A 27,853-nucleotide genomic window follows, 5' to 3' on the forward strand; every position below is an offset into this window, starting at 1 on the left:
TAACACGGTTTTTTTTACACGATACGTATCCCCGTGTAAATAAAAAGAACTTAGTGCATAGGTTCCTAAACTTTCAGAAGCGCGACCCCATTTGGCCAGCCGACGTACTTTTCGCGACCCACCATAGAAATTCTCTCATTTGTTGGCTGTTACAGTTAAATATTCAACTGACCCCCTGGACGAAGGCCGGCGACCCTCCCTGGGGAGTCGCGACCTACAGTTTGGGAAACCATGCCTTAGTGTATTTCTTTTTAGCTCCCTTTCTTCGTCGGTGAAACATCCGAAAAGGTTCGAAGTACAACAATTCCGGACGTCGAACAGTGTTCAAACCCCCACTAATTAATTTCCCATTAGTTTGGCAAGGGTTCAAAATTGTTAATGAGACCTATCCACCAAAATCTCGACAAATACGTGCAAATACGGCACCTCACAAGTTGTTTAGCTTCGAGACCTGAAGAAGATCCAAACCCACGGATCGAAACGTCGGCGATGAAATAAAAATATCAACGCTTATCTCTGTGACTGCAAGTCGAAACCACTTAAAGTTCTACAGTTGAGATTAATGGGAATTAAAATAACTTTTTTTTACAACTTTTTCAATCATGGAAAATTATTAAAATGTATTAATGTTGTCATTGAAAATTTATCTTATTATAAATTAATGATATATAAATATTTGCATAAGATTAAGCATTATAATATTTTTTCATCATTTTGAAGGATCAATAACATTTTTTCAAAGCACTCAGCGGGCCGCAATCAAGAGCTTCGAGGGTCGAATGCGGCCCGCGGGCCGCGGTTAGAGCACCTCTGTTCTATACCATAAAACGCCTAAAACTAGGCAATTTTCAGAATTTCTTATAGAACAACGACCGCCTTGAGGACGGACCAGCACAATTATTGTACTGGTCCTAATATAACCCCAAAAAGTGCATAGGTGGATAAAGTAGCCGAAGTAATGAATGTTTTATTCTAGAAGACGTGTAGTTTATAAGATAAAAATTGAGATAATCAGTCTTTTATGGTCCGTCCGCATCAGTTGAATTTTTGAGTAATAAAAAGGTGTTTTCACTTCAAGTGTAGGCTGACCATACCGTTTTAATGACCTTTTAGGGTTGTCCCGTCGTATTGTAGAAAAAGGTCAAAATGTCCCGTATTTTTCGGAAGTGAGCATCTTAGAGTTAACAAAAAAAGTTAAGTTTAACTTATTAAGATAATGTTTCGAAATATTTTCCTATCATTATTCTTTTCAATGAAACTAATATTCCTTGATTGAAAAGTAACAATTTTGAGTTAAATATTAATAATTTAATGTATCACAAATATTATTTAAAAGCATACTGAAATTTACAGTTCAATAGGTTTTTGTGCTTCTATTCAAATTCTCAACAAGTTTAAAATTATTGATTGATTTGTCTTTATTAAAGAGACTTTCAGCCCTTGGCTGGTTTGTCTCTTACCTAAGCTTAAAATGTAGTTTGTGAAGTATTAAGCCATAATTTTGAATTACCTTAGAATGTACCCTTTCTCTTCAGCAATTCTACAGGAATTCACTAGAATAAAATGTTAATTTTTCCATTTTTGAACGAATTTTTTTACAGGAAATTATTAAGGAGAAACTTCAGAGAATACAAATATGGCTGCCACAATGGCCGACTGTCGCTAACCGCTGCTGACTGAGCAGCAATTAGATGCGATTAACGACGGTTAGCAACGGGTAAATGCGGATTTTTCCGGTTAGCATGATAAGTGTCATTTCCCCTGGTAAAATGTCATCTTTCTCAATGTCTTTGGCACAACTCCGTCTAGATAAGAGATCCATATAAGAGAATCTTTCCCGACCCGTTCATGTGCCTTAGATCACTCCTAATTAGCATTCAAAACCAATATTAGCTGCCTATTTACCTTTCCGCCTAAAAAGATCTATGCAACGTTCCCATTTTTTGCCAATTCTTGCGTGGAGACAAACAAAGAACGCAACAGTTTTTGAATCTTATCCCAGAATAAACTGCAGTAAGAATAGCCACAATTAGGTCAGCGTTCCCTCAGCACTTATGAAAAGCAATCATCTTCTAGACTCAGTATCAGTTTTAAGGTATCGTTCTTTGGAGTCGAGTCTGCGCCATCATCCATCCATCATGTTCTGCAAATTGTTTTTGCTTTCAGCACTTTTGTGCATTGGTAAGCTACCGAAGGTTTAGATATAAATTCAAATGTTAACTGATTAGGAGTTCTCTCACAGTGGCTGCCGATGTCGGGGAGGTACTGAACCGTCCGAAAGGACGTATCGTCCTGAGGTCCGTTCACCTACGCCCTGCTGCCTACAAACACAAGCTCAGGGCCCGTGAAGTCGATGGCGGTGAGACCGATGCCCAACTGTTAGATACCGTCATCATCGAAGACAACGCTGATCCAGACCCTTTGGATCCCATACCCTTGGCTGTGGTAGACTCATCGGACGTACCGGCTTCAGCATTCCAGCTTCACGAGTCTCATCAGGATTTCCAGGGTCCGTACCATTACGAAAAGCCAACCATCGAGAATGGCTACCTGGCACCGAAACCGGACGGTGACTATCTGCCACCGCATGGGCCGCGAGATTTCGACGATAGTGTGGCAAAGCGGAGCATCAGATTGAGATTGCGGCCCCGTCATTAGGAGTTAATTTGGGACCTGGAGAATGGATGCAAGCGTGAAAATGTTTGTCGAATGATTTGTCTTGTAAAAATAAAAATGGTTATTTTAATGGGTTGTTTAATTTTCCAACCGTATGTCGGCGTGAAATTTCAGCTGAAACTTGTTACAAATCTTACTTTAATTGAAGAAACGAAATTGTGGGATCCTTCGGATTGAATAAAAAACGTTTGAGTTTAATTTCTCGTAATTCTTGATATTCTCTATATTCCAAATGGAGAAAACATAAAACTGCATTATTGTAACACCGTTGCCTTACATCATTTCACATGTTGTATCTCTCTAAGATATAAGTCACACCATACGTTCTCCTTATTGTTTAATACAAATACCCGACGGTCGTCATGCATCGTTATAAGTTCTTACACTTTCGCTCAGTTACTTCCTCTGACATTCCATACAAAACCCATCATTTAAAGCTGCAAAATCTCTCAGTCTAACGCATTATATTTCGTTCACATACAGTCACTCACATTTCTCGTACATTCGCATCTATTCTTTACTTGTTTGTCCTTTAATTGAGAGGATCACCGCCATCGCCAATGATGATCTGCCTGTAATTCTATCGCGTGTTCATCCCAGGAAAATAATATAATTTTAAGTAGATTGGTATATAGTAATCTGTTGCTTCATCACTTCTTAATGTTTCTCTGTAGTGTTCATCTGTTCGTCTCTAAAATGCCTCTATGTCTGGTCTCACCTAGGGTAATAATTCGAATACACTACTGCTTCTTTCTAGTTGGGTAGGTAAGTGGTAGGGCGTTGGAAAGATGTACTGTGTCAGGAAAATTTGAGATCCACACTTCGAATGATGTATAAGAAAAGAATATTACAAATACATCACAGTCAAACAGACGTATCACTTCGAGCATTTTTCTATTCAAATCATAGTCCCTAAAACATGTTCGCCCAATGCTAAAAGTATTGATTTTTGCCAACCATCAACTAAGTAGCGATTGTGGGCAAACGTCAAAATCGAACAAAAACGATGCGAGCTCCACAGGTGGGCAGTTTTCCAACTATCAAATTTTTAAACAGAAGACCGCTGAATCGGTGTATGTACGATGGAAAATGTCAGAGTGTTACGTACACGGAGAAACTAAAAAACTCAAAATTAGGTACTTTTAAACTCAATTTTGAGTTCTTTTTCATCTCCCTTTTCATGCGCTCTTTCTGTTGTTGTCAGAGAGTGAAGAGAGAAACAGCCCAACTTTTGCAGTTCCGTGCGTCAAGCCAAAACTGAGTTTCTAGCACAGTACTCAAATTTGAGTGAATACAACCTAGTCAAAATTTCGGTTGGGTGGAAAAAACTTAAAATTAGGTATTTTTTTCACATGGAAGCAAGCGGGAACAACCCAACAAAAACATCGATTCCATCAACTCAAAATTGGCTTGACGCACGCAACCACTTACTTAGTTTCGTCTCTCCGTGTATGTATGTTTATTTGTTTATTTATTTATACCTCATCTGACTTTACTCTTAATGAGGATGTTATGATGGCGAAAAGCCATTTTGAAAGAACAAAGTTCAATCACAAGGACATAAAAAACCCATATCTTTTCAGAAACGCCGTATTCATGCCTGTGAATCAATTATTGTATTACACCCAGTAAATAACTTCTGCAAATGTCGTTTAGAGGTAGTCTGTTGGGTTCATTCTGCAAAAGGAGACTCACTTCATTCAAATCCAGATTTGTCGCGTCGGTATACGACTCCAAATTATGTAAGGAATTCAAAATAATTTTCTTTCTGCTTGGGGAACGTCCATAATTAACGTCACGCTTTGAGGGGGAGGGGGGGGTGTCCAGCAAAGTGTGACGACTCATACGAAAAAATCAGAGGTCCCGTACAAAAAGTGTGGCATGGGGGGAGGGGGTTGGGTTGAAAATGGTCGAATGTTGCGTGACATGATGCTGTATCGCTTGCGCAAACAAATAATGACAAGCCCTATACTGCCCTGAATCGCATTTCTGTCCCATTTGCATAGGAAATCCGGCAAGATGGGACTGATATGCGATTCACGGCAGTGTAATTCTAAGGATATTTTTTTAAGATCATCTCTTTAAGTTCCGTACGCTTCACATGGAGAAACAGAGTACCCAAAACAAGACATCAAAATATTCATCGGAGATGCAAATGCGCAGATCCGAAGAGACATTCATTTATTTAGTTAACATCAAATTCATGATAATACTGAATCAACAATTTGCCGCCATGATACTCGATTTGCAGCTGCAGCTCTCCAACGTCGGTCACGCCCAATGCTCGCCAGATCACGCTCCACCTGGTCCGCCCATCGTGCTCTCTGCGCTCCATGCCTTCTTGTACCAACCGGATGGTTAGCAAACACCAACTTTGCAGGGTTGTTGTCCGGAATTCTTGCAACATGTCCTGCCCATCGTATCCTTCCGGCTTTGGCCACTTTCTGGATGCTGGGTTCGCCGTAAAGTGCAGCGAGCTCGTGCTTCATCCTTCTTCGCCACACACCGTTCTCCTGCACGCCGCCGAAGATCGTCCTTAGCACCCGTCGCTCGAAAACTCCGAGTGCTTGCATGTCCTCCTCGAGCATCGTCCATGTCTCGTGTCCGTAGAGAACCACCGGTCTTATTAACGTCTTGTACATGGTACATTTGGTGCGGGGGTGAATCTTTTTTGACCGCAGTTTCTTCTGGAGCCCATAGTAGGCACGACTTCCACTGATGATACGCCTTCGTATTTCACGGCTCACGTTATTGTCAGCCGTTAGCAAGGAACCGAGGTAGACGAATTCTTCTACCACCTCGAAAGTATCCCCGTCTATCGTAACATTGCTGCCAAGGCTTGTCCTGTCTCGCTCAGTCCCACCTACCAGCATGTACTTTGTCTTAGCCGCATTCACCACCAGTCCGACCTTTGCTGCTTCACGTTTCAGGCGGGTGTACTGTTCTGTCACCGTTCCAAATGTTCTAGCAATAATATCCATGTCATCCGCAAAACAGACAAATTGGCTGGATTTCGTGAAGATCGTACCCCGGCTGTTGAGCCCGGCTCGTCGCATAACACCTTCCAAGGCGATGTTGAATAGTAGGCAGGAAAGTCCATCACCTTGTCGTAGTCCCCGTCGAGATTCAAATGCACTGGATAGTTCACCCGAAATCCTTACGCTGTTCTGCACACCGTCCATCGTTGCTCTTATCAGTCTAGTCAGCTTCCCGGAAAAGCTGTTCTCGTCCATAATTTTCCATAGCTCTGTGCGGTCGATACTGTCGTATGCCGCTTTGAAGTCGATGAACAGGTGATGCGTTGGGACCTGGTATTCACGGCATTTCTAGAGGATTTGCCGTACGGTGAAGATCTGGTCCGTTGTCGACCGGCCGTCGATGAAACCGGCTTGGTAACTTCCCACGAACTCATTTACTTTAGGTGAAAGACGACGGAAGATGATCTGGGATAGCACTTTGTAGGCGGCATTCAAAATGGTGATCGCTCGAAAGTTCTCACACATTAACTTGTCGCCTTTCTTGTGGATGGGACAGATTATCCCTTCCTTCCACTCCTCCGGTAGCTGTTCGGTTTCCCAGATCTTGACAACTAACTGGTGCAGACAGGTGGCCAACTTTTCCGGGCCCATCTTGATGAGTTCCGCTGCGATACCGTCCTTACCAGCCGCTTTGTTGTTTTTGAGCTGGTGGATGGCATCCTTAACTTCCCTCAGCGTGGGAGTTGGTTCGTTCCCGTCCTCTGCTGCACCAAAATAGTCATTTCCTCCGCTGCCTTGGTCCTCCGTGCCTACATTCTCTTCGCCATTCAGGTGCTCGTCGAAGTGCTGCTTCCACCTTTCGATCACCTCACGTTTGTCCGTCAGGAGGCTCCCGTCCTTATCCCTGCAGATTTCGGCTTGCGGCACGTAGCCTTTGCGGGGTGCGTTGAGCTTCTGGTAGAACTTGCGTGTTTCCTGTGAACGGCACAGCAGTTCCATTTCCTCGCACTCCGCTTCTTCCAGGCGGCGCTTTTTCACCCGGAAGAGACGGGTCTGCTGCTTCCGCTTCTGTCTGTATCGCTCCACATTCTGTCGGGTTCCATGCTGCAGCATTACCGCCCGCGCTGCATCCTTCTCCTCCAGAACCGCTCTGCACTACTCGTCGAACCAATCGTTTCGTCGACTCCGTTCTACGTACCCGATAGTGCTCTCGGCTGCGTTGTTGATGGCTGCTTTGACTGTACTCCAGCAGTCCTCTAGAGGGGCCACATCGAGCACACCCTCGTCCGGCAACGCTGCCTCGAGATTCTGCGCGTATGCGGTGGCGACATCCGGTTGCTTCAGTCGCTCTAGATCGTACCGGGGCGGCCGCCGGTAATGTACGTTGTTAATAACGGAGAGTTTTGGGCGCAGTTTAACCATCACCAGGTAGTGATCAGAGTCGATATTAGCGCCACGATAGGTCCTGACGTCGATAATGTCGGAGAAGTGCCGTCCATCAATCAGAACGTGGTCGATTTGCGATTCCGTTTGTTGTGGTGATCTCCAGGTGTAACGATACGGGAGGCTGTGCTGGAAGAAGGTGCTACGAATGGCCATGTTCTTGGAGGCGGCGAAATCGATGAGGCGTAGGCCATTTTCGTTCGTCAGCTGGTGGGCGCTGAACTTTCCAATCGTCGGTCTGAATTCCTCCTCCTGGCCTACCTGAGCGTTTAGATCCCCTATGATGATCTTGACGTCGTGGTTTGGGCAGCGGTCGTACTCGCGTTCGAGCTGCGCGTAAAATGCGTCTTTGTCATCATCAGTGCTTCCGGAGTGAGGGCTGTGCACGTTTATTATGCTAATGTTGAAGAATCGGCCCTTGATCCTCAACCTGCACATTCTTTCGTCGATCGGCCACCAACCGATCACGCGCCTCTGCATGTCACCCATCACTATAAAAGCTGTTCCCAGCTCACGTGTGTTGCCGCAACTCTGGTAGATGGTATGCGTACCTCTAAACGATCGCACCATAGTGGTTTCGCAGCGCGGTGTCACGAACACTAATGCAAATCTACTGGTTGAAAATATGCCCATTTAATTTTGCTGGGAACAGCTGATCTTTGTTTACTATTTTCAACCAGTTACTCAGGTAGTGTTCGTGTAATGCAGCGTGTACGTACACGCAACACCATCAAAAGCAGAAACCACTATAGATCCTGTCCAACACACCTCCTGCAGCGCTACGATTCCGAACCCGCAGTCCTTCAGTATATCGGCGAGTATGCGGGTGCTCCCGATGAAGTTGAGAGATCTGTAGTTCCACGTACCGAGCTTCCAATCGCAAGTCCCTTTTCGTCGCTGTGGTCGTCGCCATTGGTATCGGTTCGCATTCTTCTCTTGTTGATTTTCCGGTGCTAGTCTTTTTTACGGCTGGCTCGCAGGGCCTGACACCAACCCACTAACCCAGGGAGCTGGGCTTACCTTCCCGGAAGCTACGGGTTCTGCATTGGCATTTCCTCCAACTACAGTGCTAAATAGCTAGGCTCGAGAGACCTAGCTAACTAATACAAGACCGTATATAACACGCACTTCAAAGGAAGAATAAAGATGTAGATGTCCTTCATTTGATCATCCAATTCAATATCATACACGACACGACGTTATGTTAGATGACAGACCACGTGGGAAGTCATAGTAGATTTGAGATCAGTTTCAATATCCATCGCTTGATAGTCGAAAGGAATGCTGCACAGTAGCATCAGAAGTTGGGCAATAGGCCAAAGTAGAGGCCAATAGATTCGACTAATGAAAAGAATGCTGCTAGCGGTCGAATGCTAGTAGCTGATATCCGGCACTACTGGGAGAGATGCAGGCTAGCAAGAGCAAACAGAAACGATTCCACCGTATCGAAAATCGGCAGCACAAAGAGAGTGTGATTGCAAAAGCACAGGAAAGCATGGATCGGCACGTTATGTGGAGGTTTATGCTACTGCCAATAGTGCACGGCCTAAGACTGCGCCAGCGTTCGCTTGTACAATGACATGCAATAAAATTTGCTGACACACTATGATTGCAGCCGGGTGGAAGGCGTTTCGTGGAATTGTAACAACGAAGGTGGCAAAACTTTCAAGCTATAGGAAGCGAGCAGCTGTACATCAATCAATCCACCAAATTCTTAGCCAGATATGGAAGAATGAACAATTGTCCACAAGCTGCTTGCCAGATCTATAAGCAGGGCACAGACTGCTGCCTTTCCTAATTCTGAGTTCAGCTTCCGCTCGATAAATGGGCTTTTCCGACAGTTCAGTTAGCGAGCACCGCTCGATAACTGGACTGAGCTCACGGAGCCGGAGGCTATTGTTATATTGTGTTTTGTTTACTGATTTACAAAATGTGAAGTTAAATATCGTTTATTTTTGACAAACAATTGCTTTTCAACTGGACTTTGGTCTAGTTATCGAGCGCCCAGATAAAAAGCAAGTCCAGTTAAGGACAGACTTGTTAGAATCCCAAAATGGCCGCCACAATGACCGACTTTGGCAACTACTCACGATTTCGAGCGCACAATTCTCTTCGTAAACAAAACCAGCGCACCTGATCTTCTTATTTGAAGCTTATTACAAATGAGCAAGAACAGAATAATGAAATGCACTGTTGTTTGAAGCTTGCTTCTTGAGATTTGTGCGTCTGAAGTTCTGATGTATTGTTCAAGCGGGATTTCAAGACGTTTGTCCTTAAACAGCAGTCCGTTATCAAGCGGATGATGTATAAGATACTGTCGCGTGTTCTGTTCACTGAAACCACTTGAGGAGTTCTTCCATGAGGGCCGATCAACGATGGATTAATCGTATACCATGAGTATGCTCTTAGACAAATTGCGGGAATATAACTTGCAAACTCAACATCTAATCTTTGATTTTAAAGCAGCGTACACTTCAATGATAGTAAATGGGATTTGGCAGATAAATTCAGAACATGGGTTCCCGGTGATGCTAAATACTTGTAAAGCAAATCAAGTACAACAATGCTCTGTGATTGAACTGACGATATTGATCGGTATCGATCGTGAGGCAGTGGAGAAGGCTCTTGTTCCGCTGAAGAGGAAGACAATGGCACTAGGCTTGACAATAAATTTATTGTATTTAAGTCAACTTAGATGAAGTACATGATTGCGGGCAAGGCCAGAAGTAGGCCTTAGTAGTGCTAAGGTAGTTGATTTGAAGTTGGTAAAGAATTTGTTATACATTTGGTAAACACACTGAGGCGCACAAGCAATAATGCTAAAACCTAGTATAAAAGCCAATTGTGACATGTGACAATGGCGTTATCTGTGACTGTGAGTGAAAAGACGTTTTGCTGTTTTGAACATTACCTTTTATGGACTACGAGAGCAGCTTGGGTCTAGGAGTAACGTAATTCGCTTTGTATAAGATGTGGATCCTTTTGGTGGCCCTATTCCGTTACGCAGCAAAAAAGAGGCAGACCAAAAAGCTTTCGGAAATTTTGAGCGCAAAGTGCTACGGACAATCTTCGCAGTGATATAGAAAACGGTTTGTAACGCAGCCAGCCAAAAGCAAACAAAGGAACATGAAATACAATTGCTGGAAAGAAGCTACGCTGAAGCCAACAAGCACAAGGTAATATGGAACGAGCTCATCAATAAATATGCTGATGTGATACTTTAATGGAATTCCTAGTGAAAAAACATTTGTGTTTTTGAGATTCCGGAAAGACCTTACACTACAAGTCGCAATATGCGGAGACAAGATATGACTGAAAGGTGAAAGCAGGATTTCTAAGAACTCTTGAACAAGAATACTTTCAGATTTGTTCAGAACCTGAACAAGTGAGTGAAGTTCATTCTCTTAAGATTAAGCAGAGACTTATGACATGGAGATACCTGGTGGTTTCTCAGCTAATTGTTAACTAAATTTTAGTTGACTAAAATAAGCTCGAGCATGTTGACGAAACTGGAGATAGCACCTCTTGAGAGTCACGGTTGGCAATTAAGTAGCAAGGTAAGAGCAATCACATAGATCCCGCTCTTCAAAGAGATTGCAAATATTTGCACCGGCTGTAGGGGACCCCGGGGCAAAAAGGACACCGGGGCAAGACGGACACCCTTTGATTTCTTTATGAAACATAATAATATAGGCATAATCGATGACTGCTGAACCTTCTACACAGTCTTAAAATGTAATATTCATCATATTTTGTATTGAAAATCCTAAATTGAACTAAAACTTGCTGAAAAGATAGATGCATCTTGGATCTGATCAACAATTATAATAGGGACATCGCACAAAATAAGGATTTTCAAAGGGCATTTAATATTTCTTTAGGGTTTTTCAAAGTAGAAAGCAAGTTTACAATAATTACAAATATTTGTAATAGAATACTACTGGCTATGCCGCCATTTTTTGCGAAAATATGCATTTAAATGCACTATTGACGATCCAGGGCAAAAAGGACACCTCTGCCCGGGGCAAAAGGGTCACTCTTTAATTCGCACTTTGCTTGAACATAACCTTGAATCTAACTGTCAAACAGTTGTTTTTGTTGTGATTTTATAGTGACCGGTGCGTAGTTATAGTGCGTAGGTAAAAGCGGATTTCGACGCGGAAACTATGGCCATCCGCCAGCAGGACCGCGGTAATCAAAGCATTGACTGATTCCGCCATGCCGGTGAAGCGTGCAGCCACCCAGCACGGCAATCATCGACGAATGCTGATTAATTAGGTATGTGTCCTTTTTGCCCCGGTAGGGTGGCCTTCTTGCCCCGGCCCAATTTTTTCAATGAAAAATACATCCGAAATAAATGGTCATATTTTGTCCACTTTCATGATATTTTTCATATTACTATCGATGTAGTTTTGTAGATAGCAAGCTACAATACACTTTGCGTTCGATAAACGTTTGATTTACTGGTGTTTTACCATGTAATAGTTCAACATGCTTAAGGGGACCTTCTTGCCCCGGGCCCCCCTAAGTCAGAATCTGGAAGTTTTCGGAAGTAGCGCATTGACGTGCCTTGCAATAATAACTCATTCAGTTTCGACAAGGACCATGTTTTGAACTCATAAGAGTCGCCCAATGGGAGGTGTTAGGACAAAACGCTCCCCCATCTGTAGCCTGCGCCGAGGGCACATACGAAGGCTGGTACGCATGGGGACAAGTGTTTCTTGGGTGTTGTGGAGGTAAAGGGTTAATTATCCCCACTCTACAGTCTTCCTTCACAGCATCCCTGAATTACCAGACCATGGGCCCGTTATTTCATTTGATTTAGGTGGTGAAGGATGTGTGATTGGATATTTGGGTGGGGATGTGTATAAAAGTCCCTAACATATGCGTGCGTCGGATGGATCATTTGAAAGGTCATTCCTGCCATGGCCAGTTAGCAATCGGTACTGACTACCCAACACCTTGGAGTATGTTAGTGCCTCCAAAACCATAACAAGGACCCTCTTTCGGAGGTTTGGGGAGATTCGTGAATTTTTCAGTCTGAGAGATGGAACTGAAGAAATGCATAAAATTGACATTAGCTAGAATAGCGAGACTATCCTGTTGAAAAGTGCGGACTGTAACAAGCAGGATACGGTTTTCAACAGAGCAAGCCAACTCGTCTTCTTGTTATTGGTGTGCCGTCCCCATTGAGGCACAACCTAGTACTCAACTTTATAAGTGTTCCACGAGTTAGCTGAGAAATTCTTCTACTAATGACCATGTGTGGCAGGCACGGAAGTACTCTATGCCCAAGAAAATTAAGGAAATGTCCTAAACCATCAACACTCTGAACTTTTCCATTGACCGGAAAAAGAAACCGTCACTCTCAGCATGGACTTGTGGAATATGTACTCGAGAGTTTAGCGCTGGGGTATGGGCCCTTATTAGCGTGGTTCAAAAAATCGTTTTTGCTCCACACCGATTATTCTATTTGTAACCAGATTCTGTGCCTTCTCCCAAAATTTGAGTTCATTTGGTTGAAAATTGAGACTGCACAAGCCCTTCAAAGTTTGTATGGGAATTACTATGGGAAAACGATGTTTTTCATTCAATCGACCGTAGTATTTTCCCAAGTTCCCTAGAGCGTTTGTTGACCCTTGGTACTTCTAGGCTACTCTATCAGCTACAACTTTGCCGAAGACCGCATTCAAATCGAATGCCTCATTAATTAGTTATCGATTTGTATCCAACTGGACAAACTTTAGCAATGATCCTCTAGCTTCCCAGCAGGCAACATTGCTACATATGGCGCCAAAGATAGCACAATGAAATCATGGCTACTATGTTTCACTGCAAAATGCAGTGATGCCCACCGATTAGTTTAACCATCATAAGTAACGATTTCGATTCTGGTTGATTGATTGATTTGTCTTTATTAGAGAGACTTTCAGCCCTTGGCTGGTTGTTACGGATATAAATATTTGTTACAATAATAAGACAGAATAATTGTTTAATGTGTTTAAAGTTCAATATTCGTTCGTTCCTTGTGCTACATGTTGAATTTTAACTTGTAAATATAACCCTAGTATTAATTAACATTTATAGGGTTCTGGCAGAATAGAGGCCAATGAAGTGCAATCCTATTTCGATTGCCAACATTCAGGCCATTTCGGGCCGCGATTAAGAACTAGATACGTAAACCTTTCCCTGACACAGACTTCAAGTCATAGAGCTCTAGTATCGAAACCCGTAACGGGATGCCCGATTAGGATTAGTTTTTCTAGACAAAACCAAGCTGTGAATACAGCAACAAATGCTGTGAACTAAAAGGCAAACTGCCAACTAAAATACAATTCCAGGATGACTGATGGACACAAACCCTTACATGAAACCTCGTCATCCTGTGATCGGAAGATGTTATCCATCTGGATAACAGGGCACATTTATGTTATGTGTTGTGCTGCGTCAATTTGTGATGTTCCTAATTTGTGCATTTGAAAGGTTCTATGTGTATCGTGCAGTGTTAATACTTTGTAATAATTAATTTCTTTTATTTTTGTAACATGGCGCCCAACGTGGGGCGTGGATTGTGTTACGGGTATAAATATTTGTTACAATAATAAGACAGAATAATTGTTTAATGTGTTAAAAGTTGTTTCAAATGCACAAATTAGGAACATCACAAATTGACGCAGCACAACACATAACATAAATGTGCCCTGTTATCCAGATGGATAACATCTTCCGATCACAGGATGACGAGGTTTCATGTAAGGGTTTGTGTCCATCAGTCATCCTGGAATTGTATTTTAGTTGGCAGTTTGCCTTTTAGTTCACAGCATTTGTTGCTGTATTCACGGCTTGGTTTTGTCTAGGAAAACTAATCCTAATCGGGCATCCCGTTACGGGTTTCGATACTAGAGCTCTATGACTTGAAGTCTGTGTCAGGGAAAGGTTTACGTATCTAGTTCTTAATCGCGGCCCGAAATGGCCTGAATGTTGGCAATCGAAATAGGATTGCACTTCATTGGCCTCTATTCTGCCAGAACCCTATAAATGTTAATTAATACTAGGGTTATATTTACAAGTTAAAATTCAACATGTAGCACAAGGAACGAACGAATATTGAACTTTAAACACATTAAACAATTATTCTGTCTTATTATTGTAACAAATATTTATACCCGTAACATGGTTCGTCTCTTCTTTTCGATTCTGGATAAAAATCGGTAACTAATTAATGAGGCATGCGATTTGAATGCGGTCTTCGGCAAAGTTGTAGCTGATAGAGTAGCCTAGAAGTACCAAGGGTCAACTAACGCTCTAGGGAACTTGGGAAAATACTACGGTCGATTGAATGAAAAACATCGTTTTCCCATAGTAATTTCCATACAAACTTTGAAGGGCTTGTGCAGTCTCAATTTTCAACCAAATGAACTCAAATTTTGGGAGAAGGCACAGAATCTGGTTACGAATCAAATAAGCGGTGTGGAGCAAAAACGATTTTTTGAACCACGCTAGCCCTTATGTCAAATATTATAGAATCTTTGGCCCGGAACTATGCTGCCGTTCTAAGCATATCTGTCCCATGTTGATTTTCATCATTTTTCACTTTTTTCATCCTATCGCCATAATTGTATGTGTATTTTCATGTAAGCTTGCAAAAGTCCTTAGTTTGTTCTGAAATTTTGAAAATAAATACCAAGCCATATTGTCCCATTGTTGCATTTCCAAGCATATCTGTCCCACTAAAAGAAATACAGTCAAAGACTGCGAAAAGTATGCGTGGAAATTTCAAAGTTGCGTTGTGTTTCAGAGCATAACTGTCCCGCTGGGAACTATTTATTCAAACTTGAAATGTTTTTTTTGCGTTAAAAAAGTCAACTTCACTGATTCCACTTCAGATATAATTAATTTTAATAGAAATACAGCTGCATGTGCCGTTGTGGTACTGTAGTTATTGGTCAATTAGAAAAATACGTTATTAACTTTAATCGCAGTTTTCTCAGTTGCACATTTTTAAACATGGTACAGATATGCTTAGAACGGCAAATGTAAATATATAGAAGAGAGCTAGAATTTGTAATGTCCTCATTTAACATTTGAAGGATGAACCTAAAATTTTCCTATCACCCTCAGTTCCTCAAACACCCTAGTAAGTATTAACGTATTAAGCAAACAGTTTGTTTTTCATTTTACCGAAGTTAAGTATATCGATTCATTAGTATTCACAGGACCGAATGTTACTCGCGTTTGTCCGAAAATGTTAAAGATGGAAAAAATATCACAAAAATGGCGTTGATTAACTCGTCTTATACATATATGTAGCAGGTAGGGGGGATTATCCAGCCGGACCTAATCGAAACGCTTTGGCGGGGGCGGTAGCAGGTTCTCGCTGCTGGCACTCAGATTCGGTAGCGACTTGAACAGCTTCAGTCGGTTGCTGTGATGGTGTTGTTCCACCGCCGATTGAGACTGCAGCAGTGGCTGAGGCATTTGTCGTTGATGTTGCTGGATGGCGGCTGCGGCGGCGTGGTGCTGTTGGAATTGTTGCAGTTGAGAATTCGACGCGGAGGGACAGATCATCGGCCGGCGCACCTTGGCCGTTGGCGATGGACCGAGGCACGGCGAGGACGGGTCGTCTGGACAGTACGAAGAGGAGGACTGGGAGTGCTGCGAAAGATTGCCGAGGGAGCTTTTCTTCTCATGCAATCGCTGGATGTTGGCAATGTCAAGTTCCAGCATTTCCTGAATGTTGAACTCTAGAGGATCGTACGATGATGCCCGGGGCGGGGCTGACTCTTCATCACAGTTGTTGTCGAATTGGATGTCGGTGGTTTGCATCCGATGGCTCGGACTGTCCGCCGTTGTAAGTACGTGGCGATGGTGGTGATGGTGATGGTGCGCTCGATGTGCCGGGTGAGGACTATCTTCCGGATCTTGTGCAACTACCGGACCAAGAAAACTGGTCATATCGTAGATGATGCTCTTAGGGTTAAGTAACAATTGATCTTTGGTAGGGCTGTTTTCCACAGGGCACTCGCTAACGTATGTGAGTTTTTGCTGTTGGAGGAGTTTTGTGTCAGAGTATCTCCGAGTATCGATTCGTGGATCTTCCTGAGTAAAACTGCTACCACCACTTCCGAGAACCGTCGATCGACGGCTAAAAAGCTTGACCTGATTCCCGGTAATTTGATCTTGACATGGAGGATCATTTAAAATATCACGATTTTCTAAGAATATCGCTGAGTTGGGATACCTCCCGGAAGTTACTCCGGAGGGCATACCGGAGCTGCTACTAACGCTACTCAGCTCCGAGGTCGGCACTTTGAACAAGTTCAGATCAGCGGTCTTAATACTACCTCCTCCACAACTACCATTACTCACTTCATGAATACTAGAATTCTGCAGCTGATCCTCTTCATGTACCGTGTTGGACGACCCGGAGATCGCCGAATATCGGTGAGTCGCAACCACTACTCCACTTCCGCTTCCGCTTCCCTCGCAAACATTATGCGCCGAGTCGTGGAACGGCATCGGTGTCAAGCTTCCACTCCCCTGTGGACACGGTTTGAACGACATCTGGCTGATATCGTCCAACGTCCAATCCCGGTCGTAGCTAATCGAACTATTCTCAATGTTGGCCGCTATGATTTGTCCCTGTTGATTGATTTGTAGCTCGCAAGCATGTCCCCCGCCACCGATCGATCCGATCAACTGCTGCTGGTGGTAGCCACGGTACTGTGGGCCACCGTTGTTGTTACCGGAATTATAGCTGGCACTGCTGCCCGGTCCGCCACTGCCGTTGTGGCCGATACCTCCTCCGCTCGTAGCTGCCGTACGAACACGGGGAAACCGCTGAACACCAGGTGATTGCGGTGGGTGAATTTTCTCCGGAGCGTTTTGAATCAGGAGGATCCTAAAATAGATAGCAACGAAATTTATTAACGACTTGAAATATACGAAAAGTGGTTATTCTAACCTATTTGATGAACATTGAGGGCATTGAAATAAGGCCCATATAGCCAAAAGGCTAAATGCTAAATGGGAGTGTGGTTCAAGCTCTATTGAAAAAATAAATTACTAGGTACGACTATCTGACGGCCATTTAGGCGATGCTGTTCATATTTAAAGTTTGTATTCTGTTAGATTTAGCACAGAAAGTACTAGCATTTATAGGACAGTACTTTTGAATTGAATGTCTTAAGTATTATACTGACTGTGTTTGTATTACATAAGATTAGATTAGAGATCCTCCATATTATATCGGGGATTCCTCTAAAATTCTTTCAAGGAGTTCTTCTATTATTCGTTCAGATATTTCTACAAGATTCTATCAAAAATTCCTCTACATTTTTTTTTGTGGAATCCTTTTAGGAATTCCTCCCGGGAATCCTTTAAATATTTCCTCCGCATTCTATCAAGAAAGTCTCATTGATTCATTCCAGGATTCGTTTTGAAATTTCCCCCTGGATTTTTTATGGTTTATACCCAAATTTTCACCATATATTACTGCAGATTTTTTCTTGGGGTTTCTCCCAGGATGCCGCTTGATATTCATTTGTAAATTCTTCATTGATACTTGGAATTTTTTTTTTTCGGATTTCCTTTAGGGACTATTCCCGATATTCTACCATTGATTTCTGCCGGGGTTCTTTGAAAGATCTCTCCCCGAACTCATTCCAACATTCTTGTAGTTATCCCACCCGAGATTCATTATAGGGCTTTACCAAATAACAATGGCTTTCTAGAGCTACATGCTGCTAGCGAGAACACAGTGAAAAATCTTGTGATATCATATTATTTTCGCTGCACATCAGTCTTCGTAAAAGTGATGGGATTTCAACCGCGTCGTAAACCTGGGATTTCTTCATGAATTCCTCTAGGAATAACCTGCAAAAAATCCTTCAGTTATTTCTCCGGGATTTTTTTCCAAAGATTCCTCCAGGAATTCCTCAAAAAACTTCTCCAGGATTTTTTCGTCATGAATTTCTCCATGGGCGTCTTGTGGGGTTCCGATAGTTCCGATCAGAGCTTGTTCCAAGAAATGCTTCAGTAATTCATCAAACGATTCTTTCAAAAATTCTTACAGATACTTCTGCACGGATGCATCGATGAATTTTCAAAGAATTTTCATAAAGCTTTCTTCGGTGATTCTATTTTCTATTTCCTCAGAAATCCCTTCAAGAATTCCTCTAGGAATTTCAGCAGACATTCGTCCGATAATCTTTTCTTGGGATGTCTTTGGAAGTTCCTTCAGTGATGGTTCCAGTGCTTTTTTCGAGGATTCATTTAGGAATTTCTCTAGCGATCCCCAAAGAAATTTCGCCACAGATCCTTTTAGGTATTTTTGCAGGTATTCCTTCATAAATTTCTTCTGGAATTTCTTCTTATTCCATCAAGCTTTCCGCTGGAGATTGCTCGAATATATCCATTTGGAATTATTTGAAGTATTTCTGCAGAAATTTAATCCAGGAATACCTTCAAAATTTTCTAATTCTAATTCTAAATCTTTGAGAATGACTCTTTCAATCATTCTTCCAAATTTTTTTGCAAATATGGATTGCTTTATTTTTATTAGGAATTTGTTAGGACTTTCTTCCAAGAGTTCGTTCTGGGATTTCCTAATGAATTCCTCAGGGATTCCTCTGGGTCTGTGTCATTTGGCATAAGGCCGTTTGGCATAAGGCCGTTTGGCATAAGGTCACTTGGCATAAATACATTTGGCATAACGGTCATTTGGCATAATGGACACATGGCATAATAAAGAAGGGTGCATTTCGATTATGCCAAATGACCATAATGCCGAATGTATTTATGCCAAGTGACCTTATGCCAAACGACCTTATGCCAAATGACTTTATGCCAAATGTCCCGCTCCCGATTCCTCCTAGGGTTTCTTTAGGAATTCCTCCAGGTATTTTCCAAAAATTTCTCCAGGAAATCCTCCAGTGATTTCCTCAGAAATTTCTCCAGGGATTTATTCAGGAATTCCTTCTGGGATGCTTTCAGGAACAGCACCTAGAATTATTTTAAAAAGTCCTTCAAAAATTCCTCTAGAAATTATTTTTAGGTTTCCTTCAGGTATCCCTTTCAAAATTCGTTCAGGAACTCTTCCAGGAATTTATTCAGGAATTGTTTGGGGATTCCACTTGGAATTCCTCTTGGCATTGCTTCCGGGATTCCATCTGGAGTTTCTTTAGGAATTCCTCCAGGGATTCCCTTGGGCGTTCCTCTTGGGATTGCTTCCGGGATTCCTTCTGTGGTACGTACTGGTATTCCTCCAGGAATTCCTCAAGGCATTCCTCCAGGAATTCTTCAAGGCTTCCTTCAGGAATGTATCCAGACATTCCTCAAGGCGTTTCTTCCTGGAATTCCTCCTGAAATTCTCCCAGGCATTTTTTCCAAGAATTCTACCAGGACTTCCTCTAGGAGTTTCTCCAAGAATTTCTCCAGGATTCATTCTAGAGGTTCATCCAGGAATTGTTCCAGGGATTTCTCCAAGAATAGCTATAAAGACTTTTCAAGGGATTTCTACAAAGATTTCTCACGGGATTCCTCCCAAAATCCGAACTTCTCCAGGAATTCATCAAGCGATTTATCCAGGAATTCTTCCTGGGATTCCTCCAGGATTTAATCCAGTATTTTCTCCAGGGATTCCTTCAGCCATTCTATCATGCATTCCTCCAGGGATTCTACCAGGGATTCCTTCGGGATTTCTCCCAGAATCCCTCCAGGGAATTCTCCAAGAACCCCATCAAGGATTTCTTACCAGAATTCCTCCAGAGATTTCTCCTAGAATGCCTCCAGAGATTTCTCCTAGAATGCTTCCAGGGATTCCTCCCAAAATCTCTCCAGGGATCCCTCCAGATTTTCATTCAGAAATTTCTCCAGGGATTCCTTCCGAAGCTCCTCTAGAGATTCCTCCAGGCATTCCTTCAGGAATTTGTCCAGGGACTCCTTCAAGCATGCCTCCAGGAGTATCAGCAGATTTTTTTAAATTACTTCAAAAATTTCTAGAAGAATACCTCCAGAGATTTCTTCAAGATAATTTTGCAGGTATGCATACAAGAGCCAGGAAATTCTCCAACAAGTTATCCAGGAGTTTTTTTTTCACATTTTTTTCGAAGAAATCTTTTAGGAGTTCATCCATGGATTTGATTTGTTCAGGAATCCATCCATGAAACCCATCAAGAATATCCCCTGCAGCTCCAGAGATTCCTCTAGATTGTTTTTCCAGGGATTTTTTGAGAGTGTAAGTACTTCGGGGATTCTTTCAAAAAATAGTCAAGGGATTCTTTAAGAAATTCCCTCGTCAATACCTCGAGGGCTTCCTCCAACGATTTTGACTTATCCTAGGATTTCTAGGAATTTCACCAGGGATTTCTTTCCGAAATCTGTGTAGAGATTTGACAAGAAGTTGTCAAAAATTTTCCAGGGAATCCCTCAAGCAGTTTCTTCAGGAGTTTACTCAGAATTCTATAAGCAATTCTTTGACTAATTCCTTCAGGGATTTTTTTCAGACATTTCATCAGGGGATCCTTTAGGAATTCACCTAGCGAAGACTCATTCCAAATTGTTTCAGGGATTCCTCCCGGTATTTTTCTAGGGAATGCACTAGGAACTCCTTTAGGAAATCTATATTGAATTCCTTCAGAAATTTATTGTTGACAGCATTCCAGCGGTTCGTCCAAGAATTTCTTCAGGTGAATTCAAGAATTGCCGGAGCCCGTAGCGCAAGTAATCACACCCGTTTTTTTTTTTTCAATGCTTCCAATGAGCTTTTTCGCTCTTTGAAGCGACTAACATGCAACGCCCAGTGACACAGCCGAAAACTTTTTCCACTCTTCAGCACGATGCGACTAAGAGCTTGATACCATTAACATCACGACTACGGGGCCGCACTAGAGCAAAAGGATATATTTTTTTTTAGTTAAAGTTTATAGTTCTGGTTTGTTTCACAGTTTCCCGTGGTTTTCATGGAGTTTTTTTTTTCGGTGTTTAGAATCCCCTTTTTATTTTTCAATTTACAACTGTTGAAAAACCGTTCACATAGCGGCAATTTGTTCGTCTGCCGTCCTTGAATAAAAAACAATATTATGTATCACCCTCAGATGTAAGTCACGTAGAACGCTGAAGCATGGAACGTATACACTCAGCGAAGTAAACTACCGAAATTCATCAAAATACCTTATGAAATTTAGCCATAACTGTAAAGTATCGATGCCATAAGAATACCTTATGAAAATTGAACATGCTGAACATGACCTAATTACATAAGAGAAACTAATGAAAAGAGCAGAAAAATCCCAAAATGATGCAGACTGGAATTGATCCATGAACGTGCCCAACTCTCGCGGCTATCGACGCTTTTTTTTCTTCCTTCTAAACCATAGGGGGATAATCTGCACAACAGACACCCTAACAGAAGGTTAGGGTAGTGTAGGTCTGAGGCCGTCTTCTACAACAAAAGTAAAAGCCTGGACTACTCTCTCCTCGTACCCACTAAACACATTCCTATGGTCGCCAAACCCTACGTCTCTCCGGAACCACCAAGAAGGTATTGCTTCAGAGAGGGGCTAGTGCACATCGAACCCTCAAGGTTAGCTGCGTAGCCTAGCAGCAACGAACATCGATGACTCGCTCTGGAGAGACCATCACGGTAACATGCTGGCGCTTAGCCAGTTTCCCGAGTGGTCCTCGCCACTCCCTTTGTCTTCGGAAGGCGGGCAGGGTCAACCCCGCCCGCGCCCTACTGCTTTACAGACATCAAGAACTGATGCCCACGTGCAACCCGATCTGACCTGCTGAAGGCAAGGGTATCACTACGCTTCAAGCCCTATCAGCTGCACCAGAAGGTTGCTGACAGCAGGGTCTCCACCTGCCCCGACCCTTGCCGGGGACCCCTTTCCAACCGCGGGCTCGGATCCAACCCAGTAGACCGACGCCACGACAGCACCGCTACCGGGACTTCCTCTCCGCGGCCACTTAATCGCTGTAAGGGTCGATCTCGACCGCAGGGCACCGGTATGACCTACGAAGCCGACTCCGAACCCCTGGACCACCTCTTGTACTGCATCTGGACTAGCCACTCTCCGAGTCCACGCGCCACCTCCTCTGTAGCTCCCAGACGATATGGACGATAGCCGTTGAAACGGCGTTCCAGCCAAACTCATCCCTACACATCCTCTGGACCAAGTTGTCCGGGTTTGTGTCCTTCCCGCATGTGGCAAGCATGCGGTCACGCATTGTGCGAAAACGCGGGCACACGAACAAAACGTGTTCCGCCGTTTCCTCTAAACCATTGCACACTGGGCATTCGGGAGAATCCGCAAGCCCGAAACGGTGTAGATACTGTCGGAAGCAACCATGACCTGTAAGGACCTGTGTCAGGTGGAATGTAACTACCCCATGGCGCCTATTAATCCAACTATCTACCCTCGGTATCAACCTATGGGTGGAACTGTACCACGCGCGCTTCCATTTGACCATAGAGGCCATCCTGGCAGTCCTGCGTATACCTCTTGTGCCGCGCATTTCGAAGCACTCCATGTCCTCACTGATAAGAATGCTGATAGGCACCATACCAGTAATGACGCAGAGAGCGTCGTGCGACATGGTACGGTACGCGCTCGCAACCCTCAGGCACATAAGCCTGTAAGTACTTTCCAGCTTCCGTCGGTAGCATTTAGTACTTAGCGCGGTGCCCCACGCCGAGCCGCCATACCTAAGTATGGACGTAGCAACACTAGCCAGAAGCTTGCGCTTACTGGCGTACACCGCAGAGCTATTGGACATCATCCGGGACAGTGCCGCAATAGCTGTGGAGGCACTTTTACAGGCACAATCGACGTGGCTACCGAAGGTAAGCTTATCGTCGATCATCACGCCCAAGTGTTTGACGGAGCACTTTGACAGGATAGTACACTCTCCTACACTGATCTCCGTCTGCTGCTCCGACTTCAGGTTGTTAACAACAGTCACCTCTGTCTTGTGGTGAGCCAGCTCCAGTTTCCTGGACCGCATCCACGCCTCCACAACCTTGATCGAGTGGTTGGTAGTCAACTTTACCTCCTCGATCGTTTCACCGTAGACTTCGAGCGTAATGTCGTCGGCAAATCCGACAATCACCACTACCACTGGGTATTCTAACCTCAACACCTCGTCGTACATGACATTCCATAACACCGGACCCAGGATGGAACCTTGCGGGACTCCTGAGGTTATGTGAAAGCACTTCCGACCCACCTCCGTGTCGTAGACTAGTACACGATTCTGAAAGTAACTTCCGAGAATCTTGTACAGGTACTCCGGTATCCCCAGACGCAAGAGCGCATCGGCAATAGCAGACCAGCTGGCGCTATTAACCCTCTACTTCCCATGGTTGCTCTAGAGCACCATCGATTTTCGACGAAATCCGGACAAACGGAATTAGATGAATATGATGCAATAATTTTTAGAATATGGTTATAACCTCATAAGGTTAACCCAACTACTACCTACTTGTTTCAATAGTTGAACTATTGATAAACAATCAAAAACCTATTGATTTACAACCAAAATTTTTTTCATTGATTTCGAAAAATTTAGCCAATTTGCAATAACTTTTGTTCTACCACTTTTTACGGAAACGCTTTTTTGGCATAGATATAGCCGTTCAAAGTCGTGGGAAGGAAAGGGTTAAACGCATTCCTTACATCCAGAGTCACTACCGCGCAAAAGCGTATTCCCCTCCTCTTAGGCTCGAGTGTTTTCTCGGCGGTTTTTGTAACCGACAAGATAGCGTCTACGGTGGACCTCCCTTTCCGGAAGCCGTACTGGTTGCTCGAAAGACCATTTTCGCCCTCAGTGAACCTCAACATTCTATTGAGGATGATCTTTTCGAGCACCTTCCCCGCCGTGACAATCAAGCATATTGGTCTATATGCCGACGGGTCTCCGGGTGGTTTCCCCGCCTTTGGCAATAGTACCAGGCTCTGCCTCTTCCAAGCTTCTGGGAAAACTCCCTCGTCCAGGCATTTCTGCATAGCAGACCTGAACATCTCGGGAGCCGCTGCAATAGCTACTTTTAAGGCCAGGTTCGGAACTCCGTCCGGACCTGGGGCCTTACCTACGCTAAGGGACTTAGCTATCCCCGCAAGTTCCACATCGGTGACCCTCTTCTCATCGCCAGCCCCAGTCCCCGGCTGTCCTACGAAAGGAGGCCAAGGATTAGGATTATGACGCGGTAAAAGTCCTCCAATAATCCCCTCCAACATCTCTGGAGATTGCTCTGTAGGAGCCATCACACCTCTCGTCTAGGCCATAACGATCCTGTAGGCGTCACCCCACGGGTTCGTATTGGCACTCTGACAGAGACCCTCAAAGCAGGCCTTTTTGCTTGCTCTTATCTCGGTCTTAAACGCGGCTTTTGCAGCGGCGAACACCACCCGCCGTTCGTTTCGCTCTTCCTCTGATCGTGCTCGCTGCATCCGCCGCCTAGCCCGTAGGCAGGCGCGGCACAGGTCCGCAATCGCGTCGGTCCACCAGTAAGCCGGTGGCCTCCCATTTCTAGGGTGGACTCGCCTAGGCATGGTCGCATCTCGCATCACACGCACGTGAGAGCACCGCTACCAGCTCGTCGCCGTCTAAACCGATTAAGTTTCACTTACGGAGGAGCGCCTCCCTAAATACCCCTTCGTCGAAGTATGATGTCTTCCACCTGCGAGAGCTTGGCCTTGGCCTAGCCGCCTCTTCTTCTATCCGCTGTCTGCTGTTGTTGTAGTCGATACACGATACTGTAGCGAACCGCCAGGTGGTCGCTGTGAGTGTAGCCATCATCTACTCTCCAGTTCGAACTACTTGTTAGGCCAGGACTACAAAAAATCACGTCAATAATTGACTCCGCTCCGTTTCGACTAAAGGTACTCTTGGTACCGACATTAGCCAAGTCGACATCTAAGATGGCCAGTGTTTCTAGCAGGATCTGACCACGCTGGTTCGTGAAACGGCTTCCCCATTCCACGGCCCATCGACGCTTGAGAGTATCGTGTTGCTAAATGTGTATAAAAGCCAAACTGTGAGTCGATTCTGCGTCATAGACCGACCTTATGAAAATCGTTCTAGCCGTTATGAATTGTTTAAAGGCCATTTCATAAGTTAGATCTTATGATAATCTTAGGTTTATTTGCCTGAGTGTAAGTGCATACCTTCTTCTTCTTTGCGTACATGACAACGGAGACAGAACCTGCTCCTCAGTATAGTGTTCTTTTAGCACTTCCACAGTTTTTAACTGAGATTTTTCTTTAAAAAATATCTATTCTTGCATTCCCACATACTCTATGCACAAGGAATTTAGGAAAAGATCTTGGTCCGACCGGATATCAAACCTAGCAGCTGTCAACATGATTTTGCTGAACACCCGTGCTTATTATCTTACCGGTTGTAAGAGTCCCGTCCCGATGCAAAGTTATGCTTTAAATTAAAAAAAAAAACAACTGTCCGCAAACTTGTCAGCCGACAGATTCCCAGCGGCGCTGATTTCACAACAAGCTACCTCACTCCCAACCGACCAACACAAGCCATATTAAACCAGTATCAATCTTACCGATTCCGAGCGCGCCACCGGTTGCACAAATTCAAATACTGTTTACACTGGATGTACATGAACACGACGCCGCCGGTCAGACCGACCGTCACCACGACCAACTTGGTCCAGAAGGGCCATCCGATTAGCCCGCGGCGCACTTCCTCGGCAGCCCGTTCGATGAGCACGCAGAGGGACCATATCACACATAGGGCAGCGGCACAGTGGAACAGGACCGCACAGAACAACCGCCGCCGTTCCACCCCCGACATCTCCAGACTTCGCCACTGTGGGAAAAGGAGGAAGAAAAAAACATTAACTAGGTAGTCGGAGCTAGAAGCTAAACATGTTAGAAGCAACAACTGTGCAATGTTGTAATCTCTAATTGATTCCATACTTGAAATCTGCAATATTAGAAATTCCAACAGAGCCGAGGAAGATTGGTGTTGCTGGTGTTTTCATGATTTTTACCATTATTTTGATTCATACTGATTGGACTCCCTTACCTCGTTGAAAGGCTTGATCTTGGTGTGCATGATGAAGGGGAACTTGCACAGTTCGCAGGCATTTGTTTCCGATGCGGTTAGCCATTGCTGTAGGCAGGTCTGGTGTACGAACTTGAGGCTTCCGGAGCAGTAGCAGGGCGTCAGGAGGGGATTGTGCGTATCCGATTCGCAGTGACATATCCGACAGATGTCGCCACTACTTTGTGATGCTTGGCTGCTGCTGGAACCGTATCTGTGGATGGAAAATATCGAAAAATAATTAGTCTACTTTGCATGCAAGGTGCTTATATAATATGACAGCAAATGGAAATGTAGGTATATAATTGGCCTGTGGCGTGATCAAAACTGGTTTTACTAACAATGACAATGACATTGAAAAATAAAAACGAACCTTCATGACAAAACAACACATACCAGTTGAAAAAGCCCTCTCGAACTAACCAACCATCTATTTCCTAACCGTATAATTTTGGGAAGATACACACTAGCAGATGAAATATTAAGACAAAGAACTATTGGCACGCTACTATTTTGATTGTCTTGTATTTTTCCTCTGCTACAGTTTTATACACTGATATTGTTTGAGCATCATATTTTAGGAACAGTTTTTACTAATGTCTCCTGAGGTAACATGTGGTCCCAATTGAATTAAAAACAAACTGACACGAGATATGATGGCCCAACACCAGGTGAAGCTTCATGATAAATTGATCTAATTATTGACCACTGAAATGCAATTCAGATTGCGGTACTTAGAAATCACGATAACAGATAGAAACAGTCACACACGATACCAGGACGGACAGCAGCCGCTACCACAGGAACAACGGAAAAATATTGCCAAGTAATCGTAAATCACGGTACTCGTGTACTAGCACCCGTGGAAGCGAGGCGATAATTCATTTCAATCGCCCACACACAGGGACAATGCGAATCCTTTGCGTGCGTGCCATTGAACGTGCATATCATACGTTTCGATATTTATGACACAAACCCCATCCTAACACCGTGCAGCACCGGGGCAAAAAGCACCGCAACGGGAAATGGGCTCCCAACCTATCGTGGCGTATCTAAGTCCTACTAATTGCCCGAGGACATGAAACTTTGGGGGACCGATATCACTATGTTGCTCTGCACTCTCGACCACGTGTCGTGCCAGTTCCAACTGGACAGGACACTTACAGCAGCGGTAGGTTTGGGTCAAATCGATTTTCATGACTATCCTACCGAATGAACGGCTCTGCTGCTGCCATCGGTTATCCATTCACTTGGAACACGTGCGGTGACATCGTCTACAGGCGCTCGGCGGTGTTGTCTACTAGGTATTATGGACCAAAACGTCTAGATTTATGACCCAAATGGATTTGTTTGTTTCCCACGTATGGTTCCCACTTTGGTGAACGAACGATGGTATTACTACGCAGTGTGTAAGGACGTAGGGCCAAGGACGTGAGAATAGGTATACATTTTAAATGATATGCTGGCAAAGTTAGTCTTCTGTCGTTGATATAATTCCTTTCCAATGATTTCCGGGTAGAATTAGAGAAGATTATGTTGTCGTTCTGCAGCTGATTTGCAACTTACTAACATTCAATCCAGTAGATCCACAGTATTTCCGGCCTCTGTTGCGATGTCCTGCTGGATTCCAGCGTTTCAGCCTAACACATGTTTGCAGATTTCGTTCTTCACTATACTAAAGGCTA

At 43.8% G+C, this 27,853-nt stretch overlaps 2 protein-coding genes across 10 annotated transcripts in view; one reads left to right on the plus strand and one right to left on the minus strand.

Annotated features, from left to right (window-relative positions):
• The first annotated feature begins 1,695 nt into the window (after window positions 1-1,695).
• On the plus strand, window positions 1,696-3,681 carry LOC109428634 (uncharacterized). The gene is made up of 2 exons (XM_029863632.2): window positions 1,696-2,181; window positions 2,243-3,681. Exons 1-2 carry the CDS (start codon window positions 2,055-2,057, stop codon window positions 2,656-2,658), a joined length of 543 nt encoding a protein of 180 aa, XP_029719492.2. The 5' UTR covers window positions 1,696-2,054; the 3' UTR covers window positions 2,659-3,681.
• LOC109422494 (uncharacterized) overlaps window positions 2,870-27,853 on the minus strand; it is a 133,914-nt gene continuing 108,930 nt past the window's right edge. For all 9 annotated transcript variants that reach the window (XM_029880119.2, XM_029880115.2, XM_029880116.2 and 6 more), the window contains 3 exons: window positions 26,151-26,382; window positions 25,666-25,931; window positions 2,870-16,998 (listed from right to left, as the gene is read on the minus strand). In XM_029880119.2, the coding sequence (XP_029735979.2) occupies window positions 15,435-16,998; window positions 25,666-25,931; window positions 26,151-26,382 (2,062 nt within the window). In that variant the 3' untranslated portion in view covers window positions 2,870-15,434. The remainder of the gene's footprint in view (window positions 16,999-25,665; window positions 25,932-26,150; window positions 26,383-27,853) is intronic.

This window comes from Aedes albopictus, chromosome 2, assembly GCF_035046485.1.
Source record: "Aedes albopictus strain Foshan chromosome 2, AalbF5, whole genome shotgun sequence".
NCBI classification, from domain to species: Eukaryota; Metazoa; Arthropoda; class Insecta; order Diptera; family Culicidae; genus Aedes; species Aedes albopictus.